The sequence below is a fragment of the Hippopotamus amphibius genome, chromosome 13 (genome assembly GCF_030028045.1).
Source record: "Hippopotamus amphibius kiboko isolate mHipAmp2 chromosome 13, mHipAmp2.hap2, whole genome shotgun sequence".
Taxonomy (NCBI): Eukaryota; Metazoa; Chordata; class Mammalia; order Artiodactyla; family Hippopotamidae; genus Hippopotamus; species Hippopotamus amphibius.
Window position 1 is genome coordinate 17,217,226 of NC_080198.1, and position 24,640 is coordinate 17,241,865.

Sequence of the window (24,640 nt, forward strand, 5' to 3'; positions counted from 1 at the left end):
CCTTCTTCTTCCTCTTCATCCTCTTCTTCATCCTCTTCTGTACAGTGCTGCCTGGTACAACTACTCTCTTTCTCTTTATTCTGAGATGAAGATGGAGCTTCTGTTTCTTCTACCATAACTGAAGAAATTTCACTGGAAGATGTTTGACTGGCCGTCTCTCTGACTTCACTTTCTTTATCAAACCTGAGTCTTTTTACCTCATGCCCCTCAGCTTCCACAGTGTCTTCATCTGGATGCTTATTTTTTATAGGGCTCACTGAGGAACCTTCCGATTCAGACGCCGAAGAGTCACTGTAAATATTTTTTTTAAAGTGTCGTTAATAAGACTTTTTTCATCTTCTACATTCTCATTTCTAAGATCTAATAATGTTTAACTCTATTTCAGTCTCAAAGTTAAATTGTAACATCTGGGCAAAGAAAAACACAAAAGAATAATTTCGAGGACACCTAAACCGCTTAATAAATATCTCCCGCTAGGAACTAGTCAATAAATTACATGACCTATCTGTTCAATTGTCCAGTAAGTTAAATGTCCTCCTATAATAAAACTACAAGTTTTCCACAGGGGCATACTCTTTCATTCCTCTCACTCCTTCAGCCTACTTTCCCTTAACGTGATGTAGAAAATTTGGGATGGGATATAAATAAAAAGTTTTCCTTTCATGATCTGCAATGAGAAATGATTCACAAAATTTCAACTCATTTACAAATATATTCTCTTTTTGAGTAACTTTCAAAATGTAGAGAAGTGCATCATGACCAATTTCTTACCACCCTATTATAAATAGAATCTTCCCAAATTAGCAGTTTTAGGTCTTTTCTCTGCCCACTGTCAGCACGCGCTAAGGCTGCAAAAAGCCACAGCTCCTCTAAACTGCATTAAAAACTTTTCTACCGCTTAAAACAACAGTATATTGTAAACAATAATGACTGCTGAAAAATCATCAATAAATTTTAATTTTTTAAAAAACATTTTTTGTTTTTAAATATAAATCACATACAAACCTGTGATTTTTGTCCTCATTTTGCTTTAAGTTTGACTCTTTGCTGTCTGTGCTCTCAGGCAAGCCATTTGTTGTCATGGGGACCGACAAAGAAACCTTCGGTCGATTAAGTGGCCTGGGTGTTCCAGGTCCATTTATGTTAGACCTACGGTAAGATAAATCAACATCATTCTCCCATTTTTATAAAAAGTCATCCTTCCCAAGGTTTGTTTATGGACACATCACAGAAATATTTTCTGTAATTTTGACTTTAAGAACCATGGGTTACAAAATTATCTAATTCTGTTTGGTATATCCTATACCCACCATACAATTCCCAATTTTAAAAAGGCATACTGAATTTCCTACCCAAAATTAAGAAACCGCAGCTCTCTGAATGATAAAAATCAATAATCTCACCTCTCAGTGTAACTTGGTGAATTTCCAGGAAACATAACACCATTCATTCGATTTAAACTATTGGAATTGTTCTTCCTAGGAGAAAAGTAAAAAACACTTTTATGGATAGTTTAGTTCTTTAATTTTGATGAGAATCATGGGTCTAAAAGATCTTTTGTAAGATCTCACTGTCACGGAACCAAATGAAAGAATTCTAAGAGAAACAGTATAACTATGGGATTATCTTAGAATCTTATTTAACATACAGGTATATTCTTCAAGAACTCTAAAACAAATTCACCACTATTGTTCTATGAAATCAGCTATTTTAACCATTAAACCAATATTTCTCAGCGGGGGCAACATCTTCCTACAACCCCCCTTCCCTCACTCCTCATCCCCAGAGGACATTTAGCAATGTCTAAAAACAAAAATTTTTCAGGGGAAGTGGGAGGACACTATTGGCATTCAGTGAAAGCCATGGACACTGCTAAACCTCCTGTAATCCCGGGATATCCACTCATAATAAAACACCAGTGGTGCCCTAAACTGCTACCTTAATTTACTATATAAATCTTAACAACTGGAAATAACTTTGAATCATGAAGAGCGCTGTGATCACGTAGCTATTAGAAACCTAAGAATTATGTCCTAGAAATAAATGCCCTGTCTCGGATGGGATCCCAGGGTCCAGACAGTATACAAATCCAACAATGTTAGGATTGTAGTAAATCATTAACCTTTTTAATACAAATCTTTTCACTGGAAAAACATTTGGGTAGTATTATTGGTAATATTCTACTTTGAGGACTGGTGGTAGTTTCGTAAGTATTTATAAATGTTATCATGCTTAATTACAAATAAAATGCAACCTATTTTTAACACTAATATATCAGAAATGATTTAATAATTAGGATATAATATATGATAAAAAGAAAAATCTCTATACTTACTCTGAAGAAGGATAGACACAGCTAACAACCATCACATTCTGCAATAACAAAAATTGGTGATTAATACGAGGAAAAGTACTACAACATAAAGCTTAATTATCTGCTCTTAATTTCTCAAAATCATCCTGGTATTGGGTTTCTATTTATTACACTTTTACTAATAAAAGAAATGGCTAAAAATAAAAACCTCTAATCAAACAAAAACGATAGCAAAAGACCAGAATCTAACATCCTACTAAACTGTTTTCTGCCAGTCTCTCTCTGTTTTTATTCTACTCTAGTTACTGTGCAGCCCTGGCATTATGTCTATACATAACAGAACAGAACCATGCTCTCTTCTTTTAGATAAAATCACACCAAGATATTTAGAGCCTGAAGTATTTAGGCCTACTATCATGAATCTCCCTGGAAAGCAGTACCCAATCAAAAGCTTGACGTGTAGCATGATACACCTCAAGGAAAGAGACTCAAATCCTTTTTAAAATATAATCTTCCTGGTAACAATAACTTTATTAATAGTCAACATTCATTGAAAGTTTGCTGAGCAAAAGTAATAAGGCTTTACATTTAATCCTCCTCACAGCCTTATTATGACCCACACTTTACAGATGAGGAAACTGAGATTTAGGTTATGTACCTAGTCCACGGTCACACAAATATGACTACTGTGACACTGCCTCATTATCCAAAGATTGCCTAAGTATAATTGTTGAAAGTCTCTGAACTGAAAACAAGTACTGAAGAACCATCTCAGTTTCTTGCCTTTCAGGAATCTTATTAAATTGAAGGTATAGAAGCTCAACAAAACACATTAATCCACTAAGGCCCTAAGATCTACTGTAAATGACTAGGTAATGATTTTGGATTCCTGCTCCAAGGAACCTTAAAATGAACACAAGACTATGCTTTAGGATCAACCACTAAAACCAATGGTTTTAGCAAAACCAACCACTGGTCCACAGTCTTGGTTCCCATGGGGCTCCTTCATGCATTCTTCACTCCAGACAAGTCAGTGTCTTGCTTTTCAGTCCCTCAAACATTTTGATGTCCTTGTCTCTCAGACTGTCTCCTTTTCTCCAGAATGCCCTGCCCCTTTAACAACCCCTCACCCACTAAAAACCTAATGCTTCTCTCATTCTTAAATATGACATATATCTTTTTCCATATCTAATATAAATGCTTTGTATCAGCGATTTTCTAAGTTGTGTACCTCTGAAGAACTAAAGAAATGAATTCTCTGGATAAACAAGTTTACAAAATCCTCTAATACTAAAACATCAATTATAGAACTTCTCAGAGCTGTTAATATGTTGAGGTATACTAAGAATTTCCACAAGACAATAATAAACTGCTCTTCCCAAGCTTAACTGATCTCAAGCATTCCTCTGCCTCTGTCCTGATAAATCTTTCTCTGAAATTTAGAACACAATTTGAAAAACAATTTGGGAAAAACTTCACGTAGGCTGAAAAACCTATTTCAAGAAAAGGTGCCTGAAACAGAGCCTACTCAAGAGTTCTTTTCTGAAATCTATTATGCTACAGTTTAATGTAATTTCAATAAGAAAATAAATACCTTTTCTACTCCTCTGAGAAATTTGTCTGTTCCTGTATAGTTTCTCCTTGGATCTGTTAGCAATTCACATAGTCGCTGAATAGTAAAAGGTATACTGCAAAAGAATATAATTTTATAGTTTGAGGTCATTAATTATTAACAAAATTAGGAACATTATTACTCTTGCTATTTCAAGCTTTATCTAGTCACCCCTGTGTTAAGCTACAAAAGAAAATGCTACAAATGAACGGATGAGTCACTTAAAAATAGGCAAGACAATAAACACACCTGTTCTCTTATTAAAAAGAAAACAATGTTCCCTCCCTCGCCTTAAAAAGCAATTAAAAAAAAGTACGTCCAAAATTAACAGAAAGCTTCAAAACAGAAAAAATTTCAACATTCTTAATTCTGATAATTCAATTTTAAGTTTTCAAGAGAGGCAACAAATAATAATCAAGTGTGAGTTTATTTAAATACAGAAACTTTCTCAAGTATTCTTTTACAGTTTTTTTTTTTACAATGTTCAAACAAAACTACAAATGATTTGTTATCAGATAGAATAAAACAAGTGATTCCAATGAAAAAGTATTATAAATATAGTACTGCTCCGTAACTAAAATTTTATGTACAACCTACATGTTTCCTCAAACTTAAAATACATACAAATACACTCTATATTTTGGTAGGTACCTTACTGTTAACTTTACCAAATACTTCAACCACAATCAAATTTTCACTTGATTATAGAAAATACAAAACTGAGACATAAATTGGACCTAAAATCATTTTATAAACAGTAGTTTTTCTCTCACACACTATTAGCATTCCTGAGAATTACAATATAAACAGCAAACACCTGAGCAGAGATATGACAAATGTAGTTAAAAAGTGTAAACGTAAACATCAGACTTCAGTTATCTGCCACACACATCTATTTATTCTCGTTATAAAGACAATTACAAAGCCTCAAATTAAGAGTTATTATTCACAAGCTTTCTGTTTACAGGCAGTTGGACACAAAATTCTCTCTCCCTCACAATGCAAGGCAGCTAGGATTAACAGCGCAGGTCTCAAACCCAGTCTAACTTCAAATTCTATGTTCTCCCTTCCATTACACCACACATATATAAAATCATAAACTATTATTTTCTAGTTGGACAAATGATGTTTAGTTCTCGTATTCTTAGTATCAACACTATTCTTATGTTCTTTTAAAAATTCAATATAAGACCTATGACAAATTTTGAAAAGGTATAAAATAAATATTATTCACATGAAAACAAACATTTTAGTTATTTGAGAGACCAAAAATCAACCTTCTCTCAAGTAGCATCAACGCCTAAAAGTCAGAAAACTATCATTCTGCCAAAAGACTGAGCACTAACTAAAAGGTGAAATGCGTATCTGATATCACAAATATTCAGAAGCAGATAGAAATACAGAACAACTTCCAATATTCATCATGACTGCTATGGGAAAGCTCTTCGGGTCTCTGAGAAAAGAGTAATATTTTTTCTTACTTTTCAAAATTGAGAGTAAAGTACACCATCAAAACTAAGTGTCTCTGTTTTTCCAAATTGTGTATTTTCTCATATTTGACTGAAAGCTTCTTAAGGGCAGGACCTCTTCACAAACATGACACTCGATATACAATTTATTTATATACATATATATCTGAAATGCAGTACCATCATGGATTCCAGAGTATTAGTGGTACACCTGCACCTCAGCCCAAGTTCACCACTTTCCAAATCCTAAACACACACACACTTCCCAATGCTGTTCCCTCATTAATGATCTCAGAGTGATACTGTAATTAAAACAGAGTTTTTATATTTTTCAAAAATAAGCAAAATAGCACCCAATGTTATGAATGGTGTTAAGAACAAATACTTAAACAGATATTGTCTAGTTATGTCTATTCCTTCACCTAAATTTCTTTCACACACCAATACTAATATGTTCTCTTAAATTAAAATTAACTTTAAAAGATGAGTATCTTCCAAATTTCTACTTAACAACGCTTTTACACTTAACGTTTTGGCTACTTTTCTCTAGGAAGGTAGGTAAAATGGTAGTCAATTATTAACACTGCATGTGTGGGTGAGTATTAATAATGCTTTATGAGGAAAAATGTATTATGTTTGCATAACGATGTCAGCCTATGACAAAATGAGTTTACAATTCTTAGACATTTTCAGAAGCTTTTAAAGTCATTTTACCAAGTGTCCAATAGATGGCACTAAAATGTTATACAACTCTTCCTCAAGTGAACAGGCTTAAAATACAAACACTTCTTATAAATCAAAGTATCTACTGGAAACAATATTATAATTTTGACAACTGCATTGTAGGTCTCTTCATAAAGTTTGCAGTTTTTAGCCTTTTAAGTAAACATGAGAGCCTACTATAAAGCTAGAAATATTTACTCAATAGCAGACCTAACAGACATGTAACAAACAATTAAAATAAAAAAAATTTACAAAAATAAATACTACGGAAATTGTGTATACAGTGCTATGGAGAAAGAATAAACTATGCCGGGGAATTGAGCATAAACACGGGAACACTTAATTTGAGGTGCATCTTTAAAAGGAGGTATAAGAATAAACCAGATATTGATAAATCCAAAATGAACGCCTGGTAAAACTACATGAAAGTTCTGCTTTCTGTTACACATAAGCATACAAGATAGTTCTAACTCCTGAAAATATTAACATTTATCCCAATAAATATCACTAGCTAAATCAAGGCACGTGCTAAGAAAAAAAGAGCAAAAATGCATGCTACTAACTCTCAAAGAAAAAAATGAACCAGAAACTCGAAATTGGGAGAATAGGGAAGGATGTTCATTAGCAAAGGTGCACTGTAAAATCATTTAGTAGAAAAATATTTGGGGTTATATAAAATAAAATGCAGTCAGTTTATTCTGCAATGTATTACTAATATACTACCTTATTTGCCCAAACCGTAAGATGAAAACTAAGATTATATAAAGAACTGAAAGAAAAAAAATTTTTAAGAATATAACTAGTTTGCATTTTATTAAGCAAACCGAAAAAAAGTATATCTACAGTATCCAATAAAACTTAGTAGGGAACTTCCCTGGTGGCACAGTGGTTAAGAATCCACCTGCCAATGCAGGGGACACGGGTTCAATCCCTGGGCTGGGAAGACCCCACATTCCTCGGAGCAACTAAGCCCATGCGCCACGACTACTGAAGCCTGCGGCCTACAGCCTGTGCTCCGCAACAAGAGAAGCCAACACACCGAGAAGCCTTCGCACTGCAACGAAGAGTAGCCCCCACTCTCCACAACTAGAGAAAACCTACATGCAGCAATGAGGACCCAACGCAGCCAATAAAGAAATAAACATTGAAAAAAAAGAAACAATTCGTTAAAAAAAAAAACTTAATAGGGATTCTGAAAGTGTACTTTTTGTATGATTATCATAAGCACTGAATACGACATCACGCATATAAATCACTTAGGGCCTGAAAAGGGCCTGAAATATTTTAAATTGCTCAATAAATCTTAGTTCCTATCCTCATCCTGATCCCATCAGACATTTAATGTAGATTGTAAGAAGGCACAAACCCTCCAAAGATCAACTACAGTGAAACAAGGCATCAAATGTTTTTAAAAATATTCTTTTTAATTCCAAAGAAAGTAACTAACCCTCATGAAATAGGATCACACATTTTACATTACTTATACATCTGAATTTCACTGCAATCTGTCCCCATCTACTCACTTCAAAAAAAAAAAAAAAAATCAAGTCTTATATACCTAAAAGCTATGGGAATTTAATTACCAAGAAAGCTGCTGAACATCAGAGAAAGCTGCTGAACATCAGAGAAAGACATCTAAGCATAAATTAGAAATTTTAAACACTAACACTAAGCCCTAAAGGTAGAATTTCCTATCTTGTATTTTAACCTGAGAAAGACTCTAACTGACTAAAATTTACATTGTTTTTAATTTATCCTAATCTGTTTAAAGGTTTGATCATCAAGATGTGGCAATATTCCGCATACGTGCCAAGGTATTCAGTTGCAAAGAAGGCATCCAGAAAAAAAGAATGCACATTTCATTCACAGTCTAAGATTTTTAAAAAGTCAGATAACCTGTATCTTACCTCCGTTATATAAGCAATGTTCCTCATAAAAAGATAAATGAGTATAAAACACAGAGCCCATTAAAGTAAAAGGCTAGAGATAATCATAAAATCAGACATCCTAACAAAAATATGCTAAACCAGCCAATCACTTTAGTATTATGCATAAATATGTGATTTTTACCATGTCTTTATTTTCTATTAATGACCACATTTATACTTTGTCTTAGTTAAGAGAATTATTTAGATCTGACCTGAACTATCGAAGTGGAAATTAAACATCTCTTAGATATCAAAGGTTAAATGGGTTAAGTTTTGCTTACCCTGAAGTCCTACGGAAGTCAGAAATCACCACTGGACTCTTGTGATACTATCTTACTTAAAGCAATATGCTCTTTCTGGAGGCTTTATTTAACATCTATATAAATATACACTTCATAAATATTTATATGTATATATTTTACACCTAAAATCAAATGTTAGTAATTGAGATTTATTGAAAACAGCACTGTAAAATGGCAAGTATAAAAAATTAGGAAAATGAAAAATTAGCCTCTTAAAATAACGGTAAATAACCATAAACTAGTATCTATACCATTCCCCACCCCAAAACAAATTTATAGCAATTATCAACACTAAATCAAGTTAATAATCTTCTACAGTGCCTGAATTATTTTACTTGCATCAAATAAAAATGTTAAGAAAAATTAATTAGGTTTCTGCGATTTCCTCTCTTTCAATTAGAAAATTTTATTAGAGAGAACATCACAACAAGGCAAGGCGGGAAGGAGAGTAAGGAGGGAAGGTTACTAAATAATACTGATTCTTAACTAGTTATATGTTAAGAAAGGGAGTAGATAAAAAAGAAATCAATCAGCTAAAAGATTCAATATGCTTCACAAATACTGACACAAATAATTAACAAAAAAAAAAATGCAACAACTCTTTTTCCCAGCAGAGGAGCAGAAATGCCAGCAAGCAATAAAATAGGTAAAAGGAGTAAAAGAACAAAGTAGCAAAAGGCTGGAACCCATTCAAAAAAGGAGTAAATGTTTTATATCTACAATTCTGATTTAAAAGTATTACAAACCTTGTTTATGAACCTTTAAAAAAAAAAGTATGAAAAGACAAAATCTCAGGTGTAGAAACTTATAAAAGATACCTGTGTTTGTGCACACATGCATATAAAACAATCATGTGAAAGTTTTTAGGATTAAGCAAAATCTAGTTAATTATGTACACTGAAATAACTTTAGAGAAGAAATTCTATGGTCAGACTATCAGGCCAAAGATATGCATGCACTCCTCAGTTGCAACAGAAATCTTAGAGATGATGTAATGAAGATTTTAGGTATCAAATGGTTGTGTACTTTGCCTAGTAAATACACAGCCATGCCGTTTTAGTCAACTACCCACAGTAAGTGAAACTTATTTAGAGAGGTCTTAGGTCTAACAGTCTGTCAAAGATGGACGAAGACTTAAGTAATTAATTTACATTCATTTTCTTCCATTTCAATAATTAGGAGGCTATAAAATGATGTTTAAAAAACTTCTAGGAATGTAAGTTATATTCTCTCTACTTCTGGAAATCTCTCTCTGTGAACCATTACAGGAATGAACTACTAGCTATGAGCAGGTTCTAAATTATATGCATGGTATCTATAATAGGAAGAGGACTTCCATAAATGGCCCCAGTTTGAGTAAGCCCATAAGCTTTGAGTAAGCTCTTGTTCATTATAATCCCATGGAGAGGGCATAAAAAGGCAACAAATGTCTTTTAACTGACCATTCATTAAAGTTTCTAATTTCATTAATTTTTAGTTTTTGGTGTTTCTCACCTAAGAAACTGTAACTTCAGTTCTGGAGAGTAGCTATAATCCATCTTCTCCTATAAAATTTTAAAGTTCAAAAGTAATTTTAAAAGGACAAGAAAATATAACTAAAATTTTTTTAAAAAGAACTTTAAGCATTCAACTATGTAATTCTATCTACCATGAACCATTAAACAAAATATAGATACAGAAACATGCTTTTATTCCTTTTACTCACTCATTCAATATCTGTTGGTTTGAAAACCTACTATGTTCAGGCATTCACTGTTCTAGGCCTTGTATGGAAAAGAGAGTCTCCTCTGGTGTCCAGAATCTTACAGTTCAGGAAATCAAGCAAACAAGTGAATGGACAATTTCCGCTTTAAAGAGTGAAAATTTATATACTGATAATACTAATTTAAAAACTGGATAATCTTTTCATGTGTGTGTGTGTATATATATATATATATATATATGCGCCACACCGCGTGGCAGGAGGGATCTTAGTTCCCCAAACAGGGATTGAACCTGTGACCTCTGCAGTGGGAGCACAGAGTCTTAATCACTGGACTGCCAGGGAAGTCCCCATGCCAAAATATTTTGAAGCATTTAATACAGACCTTTCACTAATTAAAAACAAAAACAACAAAATGAACTTACCAATAAGACAATCACCAAAAGATAAGAATAACAACAACAAAAAAAGATACGAAACCACAGTTCATAAGCGTTATTATGGGCATGAGTATTCAATTTCACTTGCAATCAAAGTGACACAAATTCACATACATACCCACAAAAATACTGAAGAAATAAACTAATTTATATAAACACAGAAGCATAAACGAAAACATTCTGTGAGGTCAATTTGGTAATATTAATAAAAATTTCAACTGTGCACACACTATGACCTAGCAACTCCTTTTCTACAAATTAAAAAAAAGCAACAATAAATCTATACCTACATTCAACATATGATATTCATCAACCCAAAAAGGTATGTATAAGGAGGCTCACTACAAGCACCACCTGTTACAGTCAAAAAAGGAAATGCCCACTACACATGGGAAGAGAGAAAATAAACTATATAAGCTATTCATGTAACAAAAAATAACGCAACCATTTAAAATAAACAGAAGACACAGCTGTAAATGTACTATACAAAGATTTCAAAGCTCTTCTGAAAGTAAAATACAACTAGCATATAACATGATCCTACTTTCTTTTCCTTCTATATTCCTAGGGCAACTGGAGATCTTTTTAAAACTAAAACTATGAATACACATGTCACTTTTATAATTTAAAAGATGATCTATTACAAACAGCAGGAGAGGTACACTGGCAAGGACAAACTCTCAAACTACCTGAAAAAGAACAAAATGCTACTTCTACCCACCACTCTTAGCAGAAAATTTCTTAAAAGCAACAACTAAGCTATGCATATTCAAACACAAAAGTAAAACTGAAAAATATCACAGACATGTTTCAATGTACCATGTATTAATATATTATGATACATACAAAAATGGCTAAATTTAAAACGAAAAATATTAATGTCTCATTGACTAAGACCTGGATTCTTCCTGATTAAGAAAAATAATTCATAAACCACCATTCTGAAAAATCAAAGTAAAAAAAATATAAATTCAAAATATTTATGGTTCAAAGATGAAAAATATTTTAAAAGCAATGATTATATATGCTTAGGCATTTAATGACTGTTCAAATCATTTTCAGAGGTAGGTCAATTACCTATTTAACATTAAGAAATTACAAATATTTAGATTAATACCTACATATCTGTATTTTGTCCAATTTAATTTTAAAGAAGTGAAAATGATATTACTAATTCAAAATTACAAGTAGCTTCACATTCACAAATAAAAGATGAGTTACCATACTGTCTAAGTACTATCTATCCACCTCTGCACTACTTATAAAAAACCCCCAAGAAGTATTCTTAACCCCATTCAGTTCAATAGTAAATCTTAGGTAACATACTTGTAATACATAGCATGTGGCTTCATCTTGGTATGCGCTTTAAAAAAAATGAGTATTGGTAAGTAAATCTATGCATACAGCTAAATAAGTTTCAACAGTACAACAGGGTACACAGTGAAAATAAGTCTCCCTCCAATCCCAAATCCCCAAGGGCAGCTCAATAAGAAAGCTTTAATTTCTCCCAAAAGAAAAGTATTTTGGCAACATACCTAAACCCAAAGCTTAAGAATTTGATATTTTAAGCCAAACTGTTAAGCAGGGAACATGACATATAATAAAGGGTTAAGTGAATTATACTTCTTGTTGCAAATCCCATGTGATTAAGTACCTAAAGGAAAAAAAAATCAGACCGTTTATGCTACCTAAAAATACTCACAAATGAAAGCCCATCAAATAAAAACTGCCCCTAAATATGAATTCATGGTTAACATACCATGGTTAACATACAATTCATTAAATTAGGTATTGTCACCCCACACTTCAAACTGTTAATGCCAATTTAAATACTGAACAATTCAACTTCAAAAATACTTCTTCCCTTCAATAAAGGGAACCCAAAAATACAAAGAAAGTATTTAAAATAACAGAGTATGACACACAATTTAAAGGTCAGCTTCATTATAGTGGAGAGCAAGTTTTCAGTGCAATGTTCTACAAAGAGCTAAAATAGTTACTTACTGGAGGGAAAAGAGGGACTCAAAAAATGTTTTTAAATAAAAAGTCACTAAGTAGAATCCTTTCATAAATTGCTATTTTTCATTTTAAAAGAAATGTTACTTATCTCAGTGATAGGTTCTAGACAAAGAATAAAGATTTATAATATCAAATATAAAATGGAAAGAAAAAACTTTAAAATGTTTGATGTTTCTGCTGTCATACACATTTAAAGTCTACATGCCACTGAACCACATAAAGGTAGTTCAAGTTTTTTTTTAAGCTGTCAATATTTCCAATGCTTGTAAGCTAGAAATCAATAACTACTATATACATATATAGTGAGACATAGAACTTATTCTAATGGCTAATCAGTTATCAGACACATCAAAACGTAGAGAAAAATCTATAATGTTCTGCTAAAAATTAAACCTTTAAAGTAGAATTAAATGCATACCCATTAAATCCAGTGACAATTTTCAGTATCCTTTCCTTCATTTCATCAAAAGGAATATATTCGACATTAGGGTTGGGAGGACCTCTTGGTTCAGGAGCTGAAGTTCTGAAATCATCCATCACTTTCTCCAGTTTGAAAATAAAATAGCCTTTAAATTGGGACCACTGAATCCTATAAGCAAAAAATTAAAAAAATATAATACCATGTAGCATCACAATTCTTGAACAAAAAGCCCAAATGCAGAATTTACCATGACACTAATGCTAACAAAATTAAGATGTGAAAAAGGAGTTGTCAGAATGTCTTTATTCAGTATCCTGCACCACACCTGATCCAACTTGATTCCATCCCATTCTCCCAACCTCCCGACCCAAACAAAACCTAAATGAGATTAAAATCTTTAAAATTAACTACTTCTGGCTAAAAGCTTATTGTCTAAGTCCCATTTTAAAAACATTATTTTGTTTTGACTCTATCCCTCATAAGAAACCTAACTGGGGAGGTGTTACTGCCCCTGTTTAAAATAATTAAAAGCTGGCCTAACCTTACTTTTATAATTTTAAGTGGATAAATCAGAATGACTTCACACCCTAAGTTTTTAACATCCAAGGTATAATGCTTATATAGACTAGTAGATGTTTCTTGTCTTGTATCTGTTACGTAGCAAAATCAATTTCTCCTTTGTCTTTTGCTTTCAACCAAAATTTTTACTATTTTGTCATTTAAAAGGTATATAACATGGGTTCTATCCAAGATGTACCTTGCAAAGTAAAAAACACCTAATATCGTTGAGTACTCTTCACATCTGTTCATGAACTTAAAGAACATCTTTTTATCCCTGTCCCCTCACATTTTACCACTAATATAATAAGGAAACTTTGTGATGATACCTGCCTGAATAGCCTAAATTCTAGGAGATGCAAGAGTCAGGAATGCCAACCATTCCTCCAAACACTATAACCGTTAGTGGCAGCATTCATCCTCTTACACAGGAGACGACTTAAGAAAGATTAAGACTACTAGTCTGCAATCACTCTTCCATCCCATCCAGCAACCCTACAAACTAAGGCAGCAGTTCTCAAAGTGTGGCCCAAGAGGTTAAAGTTATTTTCATAAGAATAGAGCTGACTTTTTCACCGAGCTGCCTTTGAAATGACAGAACGTGCAGAAGCAGCAGCGGGTAAAATGGAAGACACGAGCACAAACCAAGACAGCACTACCAAACTATTCCAGCAGCGCTCGTTACCTCCAAACGCACAGCTTACAAACAAAACAAAACGAAAACCTGCTTCACTGGAAAGTTTAAAACAAATTTACTAACTTAATTAAATTTCAACCTTTGAATACACACACAGCTTTTTAATACCCCGTGTAACAAGCTGAGAAGTATATATACATAAAGGACTTCTGTTGCATAGCAAAATACAATGGACCGTCTCAAGTAACGAAAAGTGAAATACTGCTGCCAGTTGAATGAGCTATTTTACATAGCCATTTTTACTTGAAAGGACTGTCATACAAATAATGCTTATTCAGATCAAAAGAAATTGGTAGACATTTTCTCAAAAATGACTGAGTCTATCACTTCAAGAAAACCAACTGAAATATTCATGGCCATTGATAAACTTTCAACTTCAAAATAAAAAATTTAAATAGAAAATGTTTATTCTTCATTGTGAGCTTGAAAGGGCCCTAATACATTCCTAAGACATTTCAAAACCTACCACTGTTCATATAGAAGTTACTGTGACCCCCCCCCACCCTCCCCCAAAAGTGTACAGGCAACAAAAGAAACAAACTGAACTGCATCAGAATCAAAAACTTGCTATCAAAGGACACAATCAGCAGAGAGTGAAAAGGCAACCCAGAGAATGGGAGAAACTACTTGCAAATCATCTATCTGATACAGTGTTAATATCTAGGACATATAAAGAACTCCCACAACTCAACAGCAAAAAGAAAACAACTTTATTTTAAAATGGGCGAAGTACATGAATAGTCATTTCTTTAAGGATATACAAATGGCCAACAGGCAAATGGAAAGATGCTCAACATCACTAATCATCAGGGAAATGAATATCAAAATCACAATAAGACAGAACTCCACATCCATTAGATAAATTGTTACCCAAAAAAACCAAACCAAAACAAAACACTACCCCACACAAAAAATAACAACTACTGCCTGGCAAGTATGTAGAGAAACTGAAACCCATGTGGCATTGCTTGTGGGAAATGTAAAACGGTTGGGTCACTGTGGAAAGTAGTGCGGTGGTTCCTCAAAACACTCAAAGAACCATCCAGCAATTCCATTTCGGGACACCCAAAAGAGGTGAAAACAGAAAATCATATGAAACTCACTTATACACAATGGGCAGAAATTACCCAAATGTCCATCAGCAGATGAAGAGAGAAACAAAACATAGTGTGTGTATATACACATATATATATATATGTATATACACATATATATGTACAATGGGATATAGCCTTAAAGAGGAAGAAAATTCTGACACATACTAAAACAATGATTAATCTTGAACACAAGACCTGTCCACAGCCTGGGGGTTGGGGACGCCTGGTGCAGCCATTTTGGAAAATAGTTTGGCTTAGCAGTTCCTCAAAAAGTTAAACAGAGTTCACGTGTGACCTGACAACTAACTCTGTTAAACGAGTGACTTATATGGTAGGTAAATTTTATGACTATTATTTTGTAAATCTGGTGAGGGCGATCACTTAAAGCTATTTGCATGATTATGTTTTCCCTCCTTTGCCTAGTCTTTCTTGGGAAGGGGAACTTGAGGTTTAACGATCAGAGGCAGCACATTATGATTTCTGACATACCTAATATTAATTTCTGAGTAGTACACAATTGTCAATAGTTACTAAAATTTATCTTTAAGTTGCACTAGACTCCCTACAGGCATTTAACTAATACTTAAACACACCAGGGGAGGTTACTGAAATAGGAAATTTCATTTCTTAAATTAAGAATTCTTTCTGTAGTTTTAATAATCAACCATTAAGTCATAAACTTTCATGAATTAGAATTTCCAAATACACAGGGTTTTTTTAAACCAATCTTTCCATTAACTGCTTGAAAATCCACCCATGACATCCAAACGACAACAATACATTAATGGGAACAGTGAGACAAGTGATGGGGACCAGGTGAAGCAAACTATGGGGAGCTTCGACAACTCTAGGTCACTACCTCCAGGTCAGACAGCAATTAAGTCCCATGAAATGAATTATGTACAATTTATATTTGAAGTTTCAAATGTATCAAGCAGAGTTACTCTAAATCAGATCCAATAGATCTAACTCAAATTACTGTGCCATATATAATTGAAAAACTGCTTCTATAAAATGTGAAAGATAACACTTTTTTATTTTTATTTTTTTTTATTTTTTTGGGGGTACACCAGGTTCAATCATCTGTTTTTATACACATATCCCCGTATTCCCTCCCTCCCTTGACTCCCCCCACCTCGAGTCCCCCCCACCCTCCCCGCCCCAGTCCTCTAAGGCATCTTCCATCCTCGAGTTGGACTCCCTTTGTTATACAACAACTTCCCACTGACTATTTTACACTTGGTAGTATATATATGTCTGTGCTACTCTCTCGAAAGATAACACTTTTTGATGCAACACAATTATAAATCTGATAAAAACAAAAGCAGAAAATGCTTTCCTGAAAATTATGTAATTTGAGCATAAAAACACGCCATGAATAAATCAACTAAAAATTTGGCAACAAAAATAATTTTCTTAGAAATGTACTTATAGGACAAGAAACTAGAAAAGAAAAACAAAAAACCTTTATTTTTCAAATGAAAATAAAATCTAAACAGATGCTCACAAAACATAAACGTTTTCAAATTTAGAATCAACTCCACCACATAAAAATTTCCTCTGAAAATAAAATACTCAGAATTTAAATCTACTTTCCTAAAATTACCTCAAGAATTTACTGAAATTCATTACCCATTAACTTTTTTAAGTAACTTCACCTCCCTTCACTTCCTTTTTTTCTCTTTTCCTTCCATTTTTCCCTTAATGCAGTTTCTCTTCTAGAAAGGCAAAACAACTCATATCACTAATAAATATATCCTCCTTCCAAATACCACACCGACCTTTTTCCTCCATAGGAGCTCACAAGTACTAAAAACAAATATGTTTCCCTCACAATTCTCCAGTTAAAGGTATTTTTCAGAGGCTCAAGGGCAGAAAATCCATCTCTTATTTCCCAGCTAGTTCTAGAACATTTTAGTGGCCAGTAGCCACATCTTAACTTGTTGCCTCTTACAGTTCCAAATTCTATTAAGATTGCGCCCTACTTAACCTGAATGCTTTTCACACAAAATCTGTGTGGGAAGCTAACGCAGAAAGAACACAAGACAGCCCTCACTATCTCCAGGGGACAGCAGATACTGTACCTTTTGTAAACAGAGAATATGGAAAAAATGAACGAACGAAAACAAAAAGAAATTTAATGGGGCTGATCATTGACACAAGGTTACAGGCTTTGAATCAGGAGACCTAAAGTGTCAGAATTCAGTTGGAACTATCTGATTGAAGCAAACAAAGACAAGGAAATTTAATCTGAATATTGAATTACGTGAGTGAAAGATGGGCAAAAATAAGAATACTACTGCTTACACAAAATCTTGACAACACTTTCAAGAACTAACTTTAAAATACAAATTACTAGCTCAGAAAACCTCTACCAATGGGGCCCCAATCAAGAGAACATTCCTTTTGCATAATTATACCCTTATAATATAGATTATATTTTATCAATTAATTGAGCAAACATTAAAATATGTCAGTGCAACAGGCAGCCAAGAAACAGACCCATACATAAATGGAAACTTAGTATATGGGAAAGGACAGATTTTTCAGTAAACAGTCTGAGAAAGGACGGTGCTACTACCAAATTTTACTAGAGTTAAAAAATTTAAAGATGTCCGATTACCCCCTTTTCTGATTATATAAGATAGTCTGTGGAAAAAATTACAAAACATAGAAACAAAATGAAAATTGTCCATAATGTGCCCAGTAATCATTACTAAAGTACATTTTAGTGGACTTTTCACTAATATTTACTTATTTATTTATATTGGGCACCCTACATTAATAACCCTTTGCTTCCCCACCTCATTAACTGTGGGTATTGTCATGGGACAAGTAGTCTCTGAAAGTAAGATTTTTAGTATATATCACACAGGGTGGTACCATTATTATTTAATAACTTCCATTTTAAAAACAGAATTTCGGTTTGCTTCCAGCTCATTACAATAAAAATAACTGTGTTTAATATCCTGATGATAAACTTTGCAGGCATCTGTTTATTACCTTAGGATAGACACCTGTAAGTGGAATTACCGAGTCAAAAGTTATGAAATGTATTTTCAAAAGCCCCTCGGAAATGCTATACCACTTTATAGTGCTATCAATATAGAAACACCTATTTCATTCCAGTATTACATGCTTTCAAAACTCACATTTAATAGTAGAAAAACACTTTAATTTGCCTTTCATTCATTGCTAGTGAAACTGAGTGTTTTTACCTATATTTACTGGCCACAAGACATTTCTTTTTGGTTTGTATAAGTCCTGTGCAATCCCTCATCCTATGGTATCCTCAATTTTGGCACCAGTGACATTGTGAGCTTGATAATTCTTTGTCAAAGGGGGATGTCCTGTGAATTCTAGATTGGTGAGCAGCATCCCTGACCTCTATCCACTAGAAGTCAGTAGCGCCCAACCTTCAACTGTCCCCCAAATTTTGACAATGATAAATGTCTATAAACATTACCAAATGTTTCCTGGGAGACAAAAACTATCCCCAGTTAAAAAACACTGCCTACTCCACGCCTTTAAAATTGTCTTTTTCTTACTCTCATGGAATTACGGAAAAAGTAAAATTACTATGTAACACAACTATAAACACAACTCTTGCATTCTCATTTTGTACCAACTGCTGCAAAAATAAAAATTGTTTTCACATAAATGTTGAAGTGACACTAAAATACTTATCTAATTGTTCCTATTTTGAAATTATCTTTGAAATCCCATACATTTCCTTGTTTAGAAATTCATATCTGAAGATGGAATGGTACCTGTTCCAAAGCAATAAAATTATGACACAAATTCTGAAGGGAAAGTATCTGCCAATAAAAGTTAAGTTTTCAAATTAAGAGTGCTAAATATCTAATGTTAACTATACACACTAAGGATCCAATCAGATGGAAAAGAAAGCTTCAACAGGTTAACATCAACGTTCAGATAATACCTCAGTGTAAACTTGGGTTTCTTCTTTGGCAACTTGTATATTCTTATAAGGATTCTAACATGTCTAAAGATTCAAGTTACTTTCCTCTGCTCACCCATCTCTCCCTACCAATTAAAACAGAAAGTTCAAGATATCGTGTGTTCTGGTTAGCTTGATTTATGCTTAATTCTTAGCTAACCTTTAACCCTTTTTTGAAAATCTTTCTCAAATTTATTAATGTATCAACATGGACCGTTCCCTTCCACATAGACAGTTGAACCAAACAAAAATGAACCAAAGATAGATCTCCTAACAGTATGACTCAGGCTGAAGACAGCTAATTTAGAATTCAGAGGGTACTAGGTTTTTTAAATAGGACTAGTTTAATGGCTGTGGTCGATCTACACTCCTCCCTGCTACTAGAGTCACTCTTCTCACCTCATTCACCACTGATGCTAGCACTTCCTCCATAATCCATTTGATACCAATGCCAAACGGCCATCAAAAGAAATGAGTCCATTCTTTCACCACATTTGCCAGAGCCTAGGTAGGCCTTAGGCCCTTTTCTCATTCTACCAACTCACAATGTAACTTCAGGGTCAATAGCAGTTAAAAAGCCCAGAAACAATGTAAGACACTGATCCTTAGCAAAATTAGTGTGAAAAACAAGATATATAGACAATAAACAAATAGCATAAGTTATCACATGCAAAGATTTTAGTCATGGTATAATAGAACCAAGAAAAAGGAGACATGAAATGTAGGTTCAGAGCCATCAAGAAAAGGCTTCAGGACAAAGGGGGACCTTAAGGTAAACCTTAAAAGCATGAACAGAGTACGGGAAAAGGAAGTGTAAAATTATAGGACTTAAAGGTGGGGGGGGCGGGGGGCTTGCCTCCAGTTGAAAAGCATTGCAATACACAATCCCTTTTGTTGACAATTACACTGGTTCCTGAAAAACAGTAAAGCTGGGAAAATCACAGGTGCAATACCAAACTCTCAAAAAATTTGAAGAACAAAACAGCATGAATATGCATACATATATATTTCAACAGACAGAGAAGAAATTCTAAAATACACATGATTCATTCAAAAAATAAACACTCATTAGCATTAAAATCTATCTCATGGATCACTTCTAGTCGTACAGGAAAATGTGCCTTGGGCATATGATCTAGAATATTTTTTTCCCGGGTATAGTCTTTTGTTCAGTGAGAAAAGTGAAGGAAAAAACCAACAAAACAACAGCAAAAAGCACTTCCACCTGGACCCCGAGAACAGCTCATGGGGTGCAAAGCAAAGGAAGCAATAAATACTCAGTTTTTTAAGGAGACTGAAATGAACATACATAAGTAGCTTTATAATTTGTTACTGAAATATAAAATTAGTTGACACAGCAGTGGTGGTAGATTACTGTACACTTTAGTACACAGGTTTCACCTTGGAGAATCCTTTCAGAGTTTGAAGGTGAAGCTCAAAGCATCTTTACAGTGTTTGCAATACTGACTTTTTATAGTGTGGAATTTGTGCTATTCCATTTACAGATTATTTTTATTCGTGTTTTGACGTATGACCCAGAGTTTGCTATCTTACAATTACTAATAAATATATAATTACTTAAAAAGCATTTTTCTATATCTACATACTCTCAAAACAAAGAAAAAATAACAATCATTAAAAGCATAGTATCTACTGAGAGAACAACTTGTACTCTGGTCCAAAAACTGTCTGAACATGTGAAAAACAAACACACAACTGAGATGGATAACAGTTCCTGAGAATCTCCATCTACATATGATGAAACAGATTAACTGGAAATTTTTTCTTAATGGAAATGTTTTTAAAACATGTAACTGACAAGCCCACAGCTAATATCACAATCAGTGGTGAAAAGCTGAAAGCTCTTCCTCAAAGATCAAGAACAAGACAAGAATGTGCACTCCCACCAGTTTTACTCAACATAGTCCTATCCAGAGCAATCAGGCAAGAAAAAGAAATAAAAGGCAACCAAGTCAGAAAGGAAGAGTAAAACTATCTCTATTTGCAGGTAACATTATATTATATATAGAAAACTCCAAAGACACAACCAAAAATAAATGAATTCAGTAAAATTGGATACAAAATCAAGATACGAAAGTCAAGCATGTTTCTACACACTAATACTTCACTATTGGAAAGAGAAAATAAGAAAACGATCCCATTTACAACAGCATCAAAAAGAGTAACATACTTAGGAATGAATTTAACGAAGGAGGTAAAAGATAGGTATACTGCAAATTTTAAGACAATGATGGGACTTCCTAGGCAGCGCAGTGGTTGAGAATCCACCTGCCAATGCAGGGGACACAGGTTCAAGCCCTGCCCCTGCCCCAGGCAGATACCACATGCCATGGAGCAACTAAGCCCATGCACCACAACTACTGAGCCTGCACTCTAGAGCCCGTGAGCCACACCTAGTGAGCCCATGTGACACAACTACTGAAGTCCACACTCCTAGGCCCTGCTCCACGAGAAGCCACCGCAATGAGGAGCCCACACACCAAAATGAAGATAGCCCCTGCTCACCACAACTAGACAAAGCCTGTGTGCGGCAATGAAGACGCAACACAGCCAATAAAAAAATAAGTAAAAAAAAAAAGAGACAATGATGAAAGAAACCAAAGACACAAATAAATGCAAAGATATTCCATGCTCATGGAATGAAAAAATATTGTTAAAATGGCCAAATACTAGCCAAAGCAATCTACAGATTCAATGCAATCCCTACCAAAATGCCAATGGCATCTTTCAGAGAAACAGGAAAAAAACAAACAAACAAACAAATTTGTATGGAATTACAAATGTCTCTGGATAGCCAAAGCAACCATGAGAAACAAGAATAAAGATGGAGGCCTCACACATTCTGATTTCAACTATATAACAAAGCTGTAGTAATCACAACAGTACGGTAGTGGCATTAAAACAAATACATCAATGAAACAGAACAGAGGGTCCAGAAATAAACCCCTGCATGTACAAATACAGTCAATTAATTTTTGGAAAAGGAGCAAAGAATATACAATGGGGAAAGGATAGTCTCTTCAGTTAATGGTGTTGGGAAAACTGGAGAGCCACATGCAGAAGAACGAAACTACCTTACACCTACGCAAAAATTAACTCAAAATGGATGGAAGACTTGATCATAAGACCCAAAACCAGAAAACTCTTAAAGATGATTTTCTGGATCTGACTCTAAAAGCAAAGACAAAAAATGCAAAAATATAGAAATGGGACCACATCAAACTAAAAAGCTTCTGCACACTGGAGAAAATCATCAATAAAATTAAAAGGCAACCTATGGAATGGGAGAAAATATTTGCTAAGCAGACAGCTGACAGGATTAATATCCAAGATATACAAGGAATTCATACAACTCAATAGCAAAAAAACACAAATAACCCTATTTTAAAATGGGCAGAGGATCTGAACAGAGATTATTTTAAAATTTATTTACTTATTTTATCTATTTATTTATTTTTGGCTGTGTTGGGTCTTCGCTGCTGCACGCGGGCTTTCTTTAGTTGTAGCGAGCAGGGGCTACTCTTCGTTGCGGTGCGTGGGCTTCTCACTGCAGTGGCTTCTCTTGTTGTGGAGCACGGGCTCTAGGCGTGTGGGTTTCAGTAGCTGTGGCACACGGGCTCAGTAGTTGTGGCTTGCAGGCTCCAGAACACAGGCTCAGTAGTTGTGGCACATGGGCTTAGTTGCTCCGCAGCATGTGGGACCTTCCCGGACCAGGGCTCAAATCCATGTCCCCTGCATTGGCAGGCATATTCTTAACCACTGCGCCACCAGGGAAGTCCCTGAACAGAGACTTTTGCAAACGAGCTCTTCAGATGGCCAACAGGTACAGGAAAAAGTGCTCAACATCACTAATCCTGAACTGTATACTTAAAAATGACTATATGTCAATTATGTATCAATAAAGCTGGGGGAAAATGGTTAGAACAGTAAATTTTATGCATGTTTCACCACAGTACAATAAAATATAAACTTAAATTGCCATATTTAAAAAATACTACTTTTCTAACTGAAAGAGCCTCACAAGGGTTGACTGGTAGGTCAGGAGTATGACATCATAGAAAAATTGCATAATTCTGGAATCAAAAAGAAGATCCTACACAATTTCAGAGAAACAAAACAGGTCACATACAGGACTTCAGACTTAACAACACTGCAAGAAGAAAGCAACAGGAAAATGCCTTTAAAATTCAAAAAGAATGCTTTTCAACCTAACATTTTGTACCCCAACTATCCATTTAAGTAAATGGGTAGGAAAAAAGCAAACAAAAAAAACCTCAGAAAAACATTTTCAGACATTGAAAGTACAAAAAAGATGTATCTGCTACTATGCTTTCTTTCACTCCACCAAAACAATGAAGTAGGGACTTCCCTGCTGGCGCCATGGTTAAGACTCTGAGCTCGCAATGCAGAGGGCCCCTGGTCAGGGAACTAGATCCCACATGCATGCCACAACTAAGGAGCTGGCAAGCCACAACTAAGGAGCCCACCAGATGCAACTAAGGAGCCCACCGGCCACAACTAAGGAGCACACAGTGCAACTAAGGAGCCCACCGGCCACAACTAAGGAGCACACAGTGCAACTAAGGAGCAGGCAAGCCACAACTAAGGAGCCCATGATTAAGGAGCCCATGAGCCACAATTAAGGAGCCCACCTGCTGCAACTAACACCTGGCACAACCAACCAACCAAATAAATAAATAAATATATCAAAACAAACAAACAAAAACAATGAAGTAAACCAAGAAAGAGCAGCATGACTGCTATCTAGGAAACTAAAGACCCCAAGACAAGAAAGTGAATTTCAGGATGATGATAAAGGCAGATTCCAGGAGGGGAGGAATAAGGCAGTTCTAAGAGCAACCAGTCCAAAATGGAGCAGTTAAGAAGGTTCCACAGGAGGTTTCTTTTTCTTAATATAAAATTGGCCTTACACCAGTCAGAATGGCCATCATCAAAAAATCTACGAACAATAAATGCTGGAGAGGGTGTGGGAGAAAAGGGAATCCTCTTACACTACTGGTAGGAATGTAAATTGATAAAGCCACAATGGAGAACAGCAAGGAGGTTCCTTAAAAAACTAAAACGAGAACTACCATAATGACCCAGCAATCCAATTCCTGAGCATATATACCTGTAAAAAAACCATAATTCAAAAAGATACATGCACCCCAATGTTCACTGCAGCACTATTTACAATAGCCAAGACACGGAAGCAACCTAAATGTCCATCAACAGAGGAATGGATAAAGAATATGTGGCACAGACATACAATGGAATGTTACTCGACCATAAAAAGGGACAAAATTGTGCCATTTGCAGAGACATGGATGGACCTAGAGACTGACATACAGAGTGAAGTAAGTCAGAAAGAGAAAA

At 34.5% G+C, this 24,640-nt stretch overlaps 1 protein-coding gene across 2 annotated transcripts in view; it reads right to left on the reverse strand.

The window, feature by feature from the left end:
* PPP4R2 (protein phosphatase 4 regulatory subunit 2) overlaps window positions 1–24,640 on the reverse strand; it is a 47,862-nt gene that overhangs the window by 2,010 nt on the left and 21,212 nt on the right. The window contains exons 3-10 of one of the 2 annotated variants that reach the window (XM_057706196.1): window positions 12,928–13,098; window positions 11,817–11,853; window positions 9,843–9,892; window positions 3,909–4,002; window positions 2,336–2,373; window positions 1,404–1,478; window positions 1,006–1,149; window positions 2–291 (exon numbers count right to left, since the gene is read on the reverse strand). In XM_057706196.1, the coding sequence (XP_057562179.1) occupies window positions 2–291; window positions 1,006–1,149; window positions 1,404–1,478; window positions 2,336–2,373; window positions 3,909–4,002; window positions 9,843–9,892; window positions 11,817–11,853; window positions 12,928–13,098 (899 nt within the window). The remainder of the gene's footprint in view (window position 1; window positions 292–1,005; window positions 1,150–1,403; window positions 1,479–2,335; window positions 2,374–3,908; window positions 4,003–9,842; window positions 9,893–11,816; window positions 11,854–12,927; window positions 13,099–24,640) is intronic. The other variant, XM_057706197.1, reaches the window with a different exon arrangement.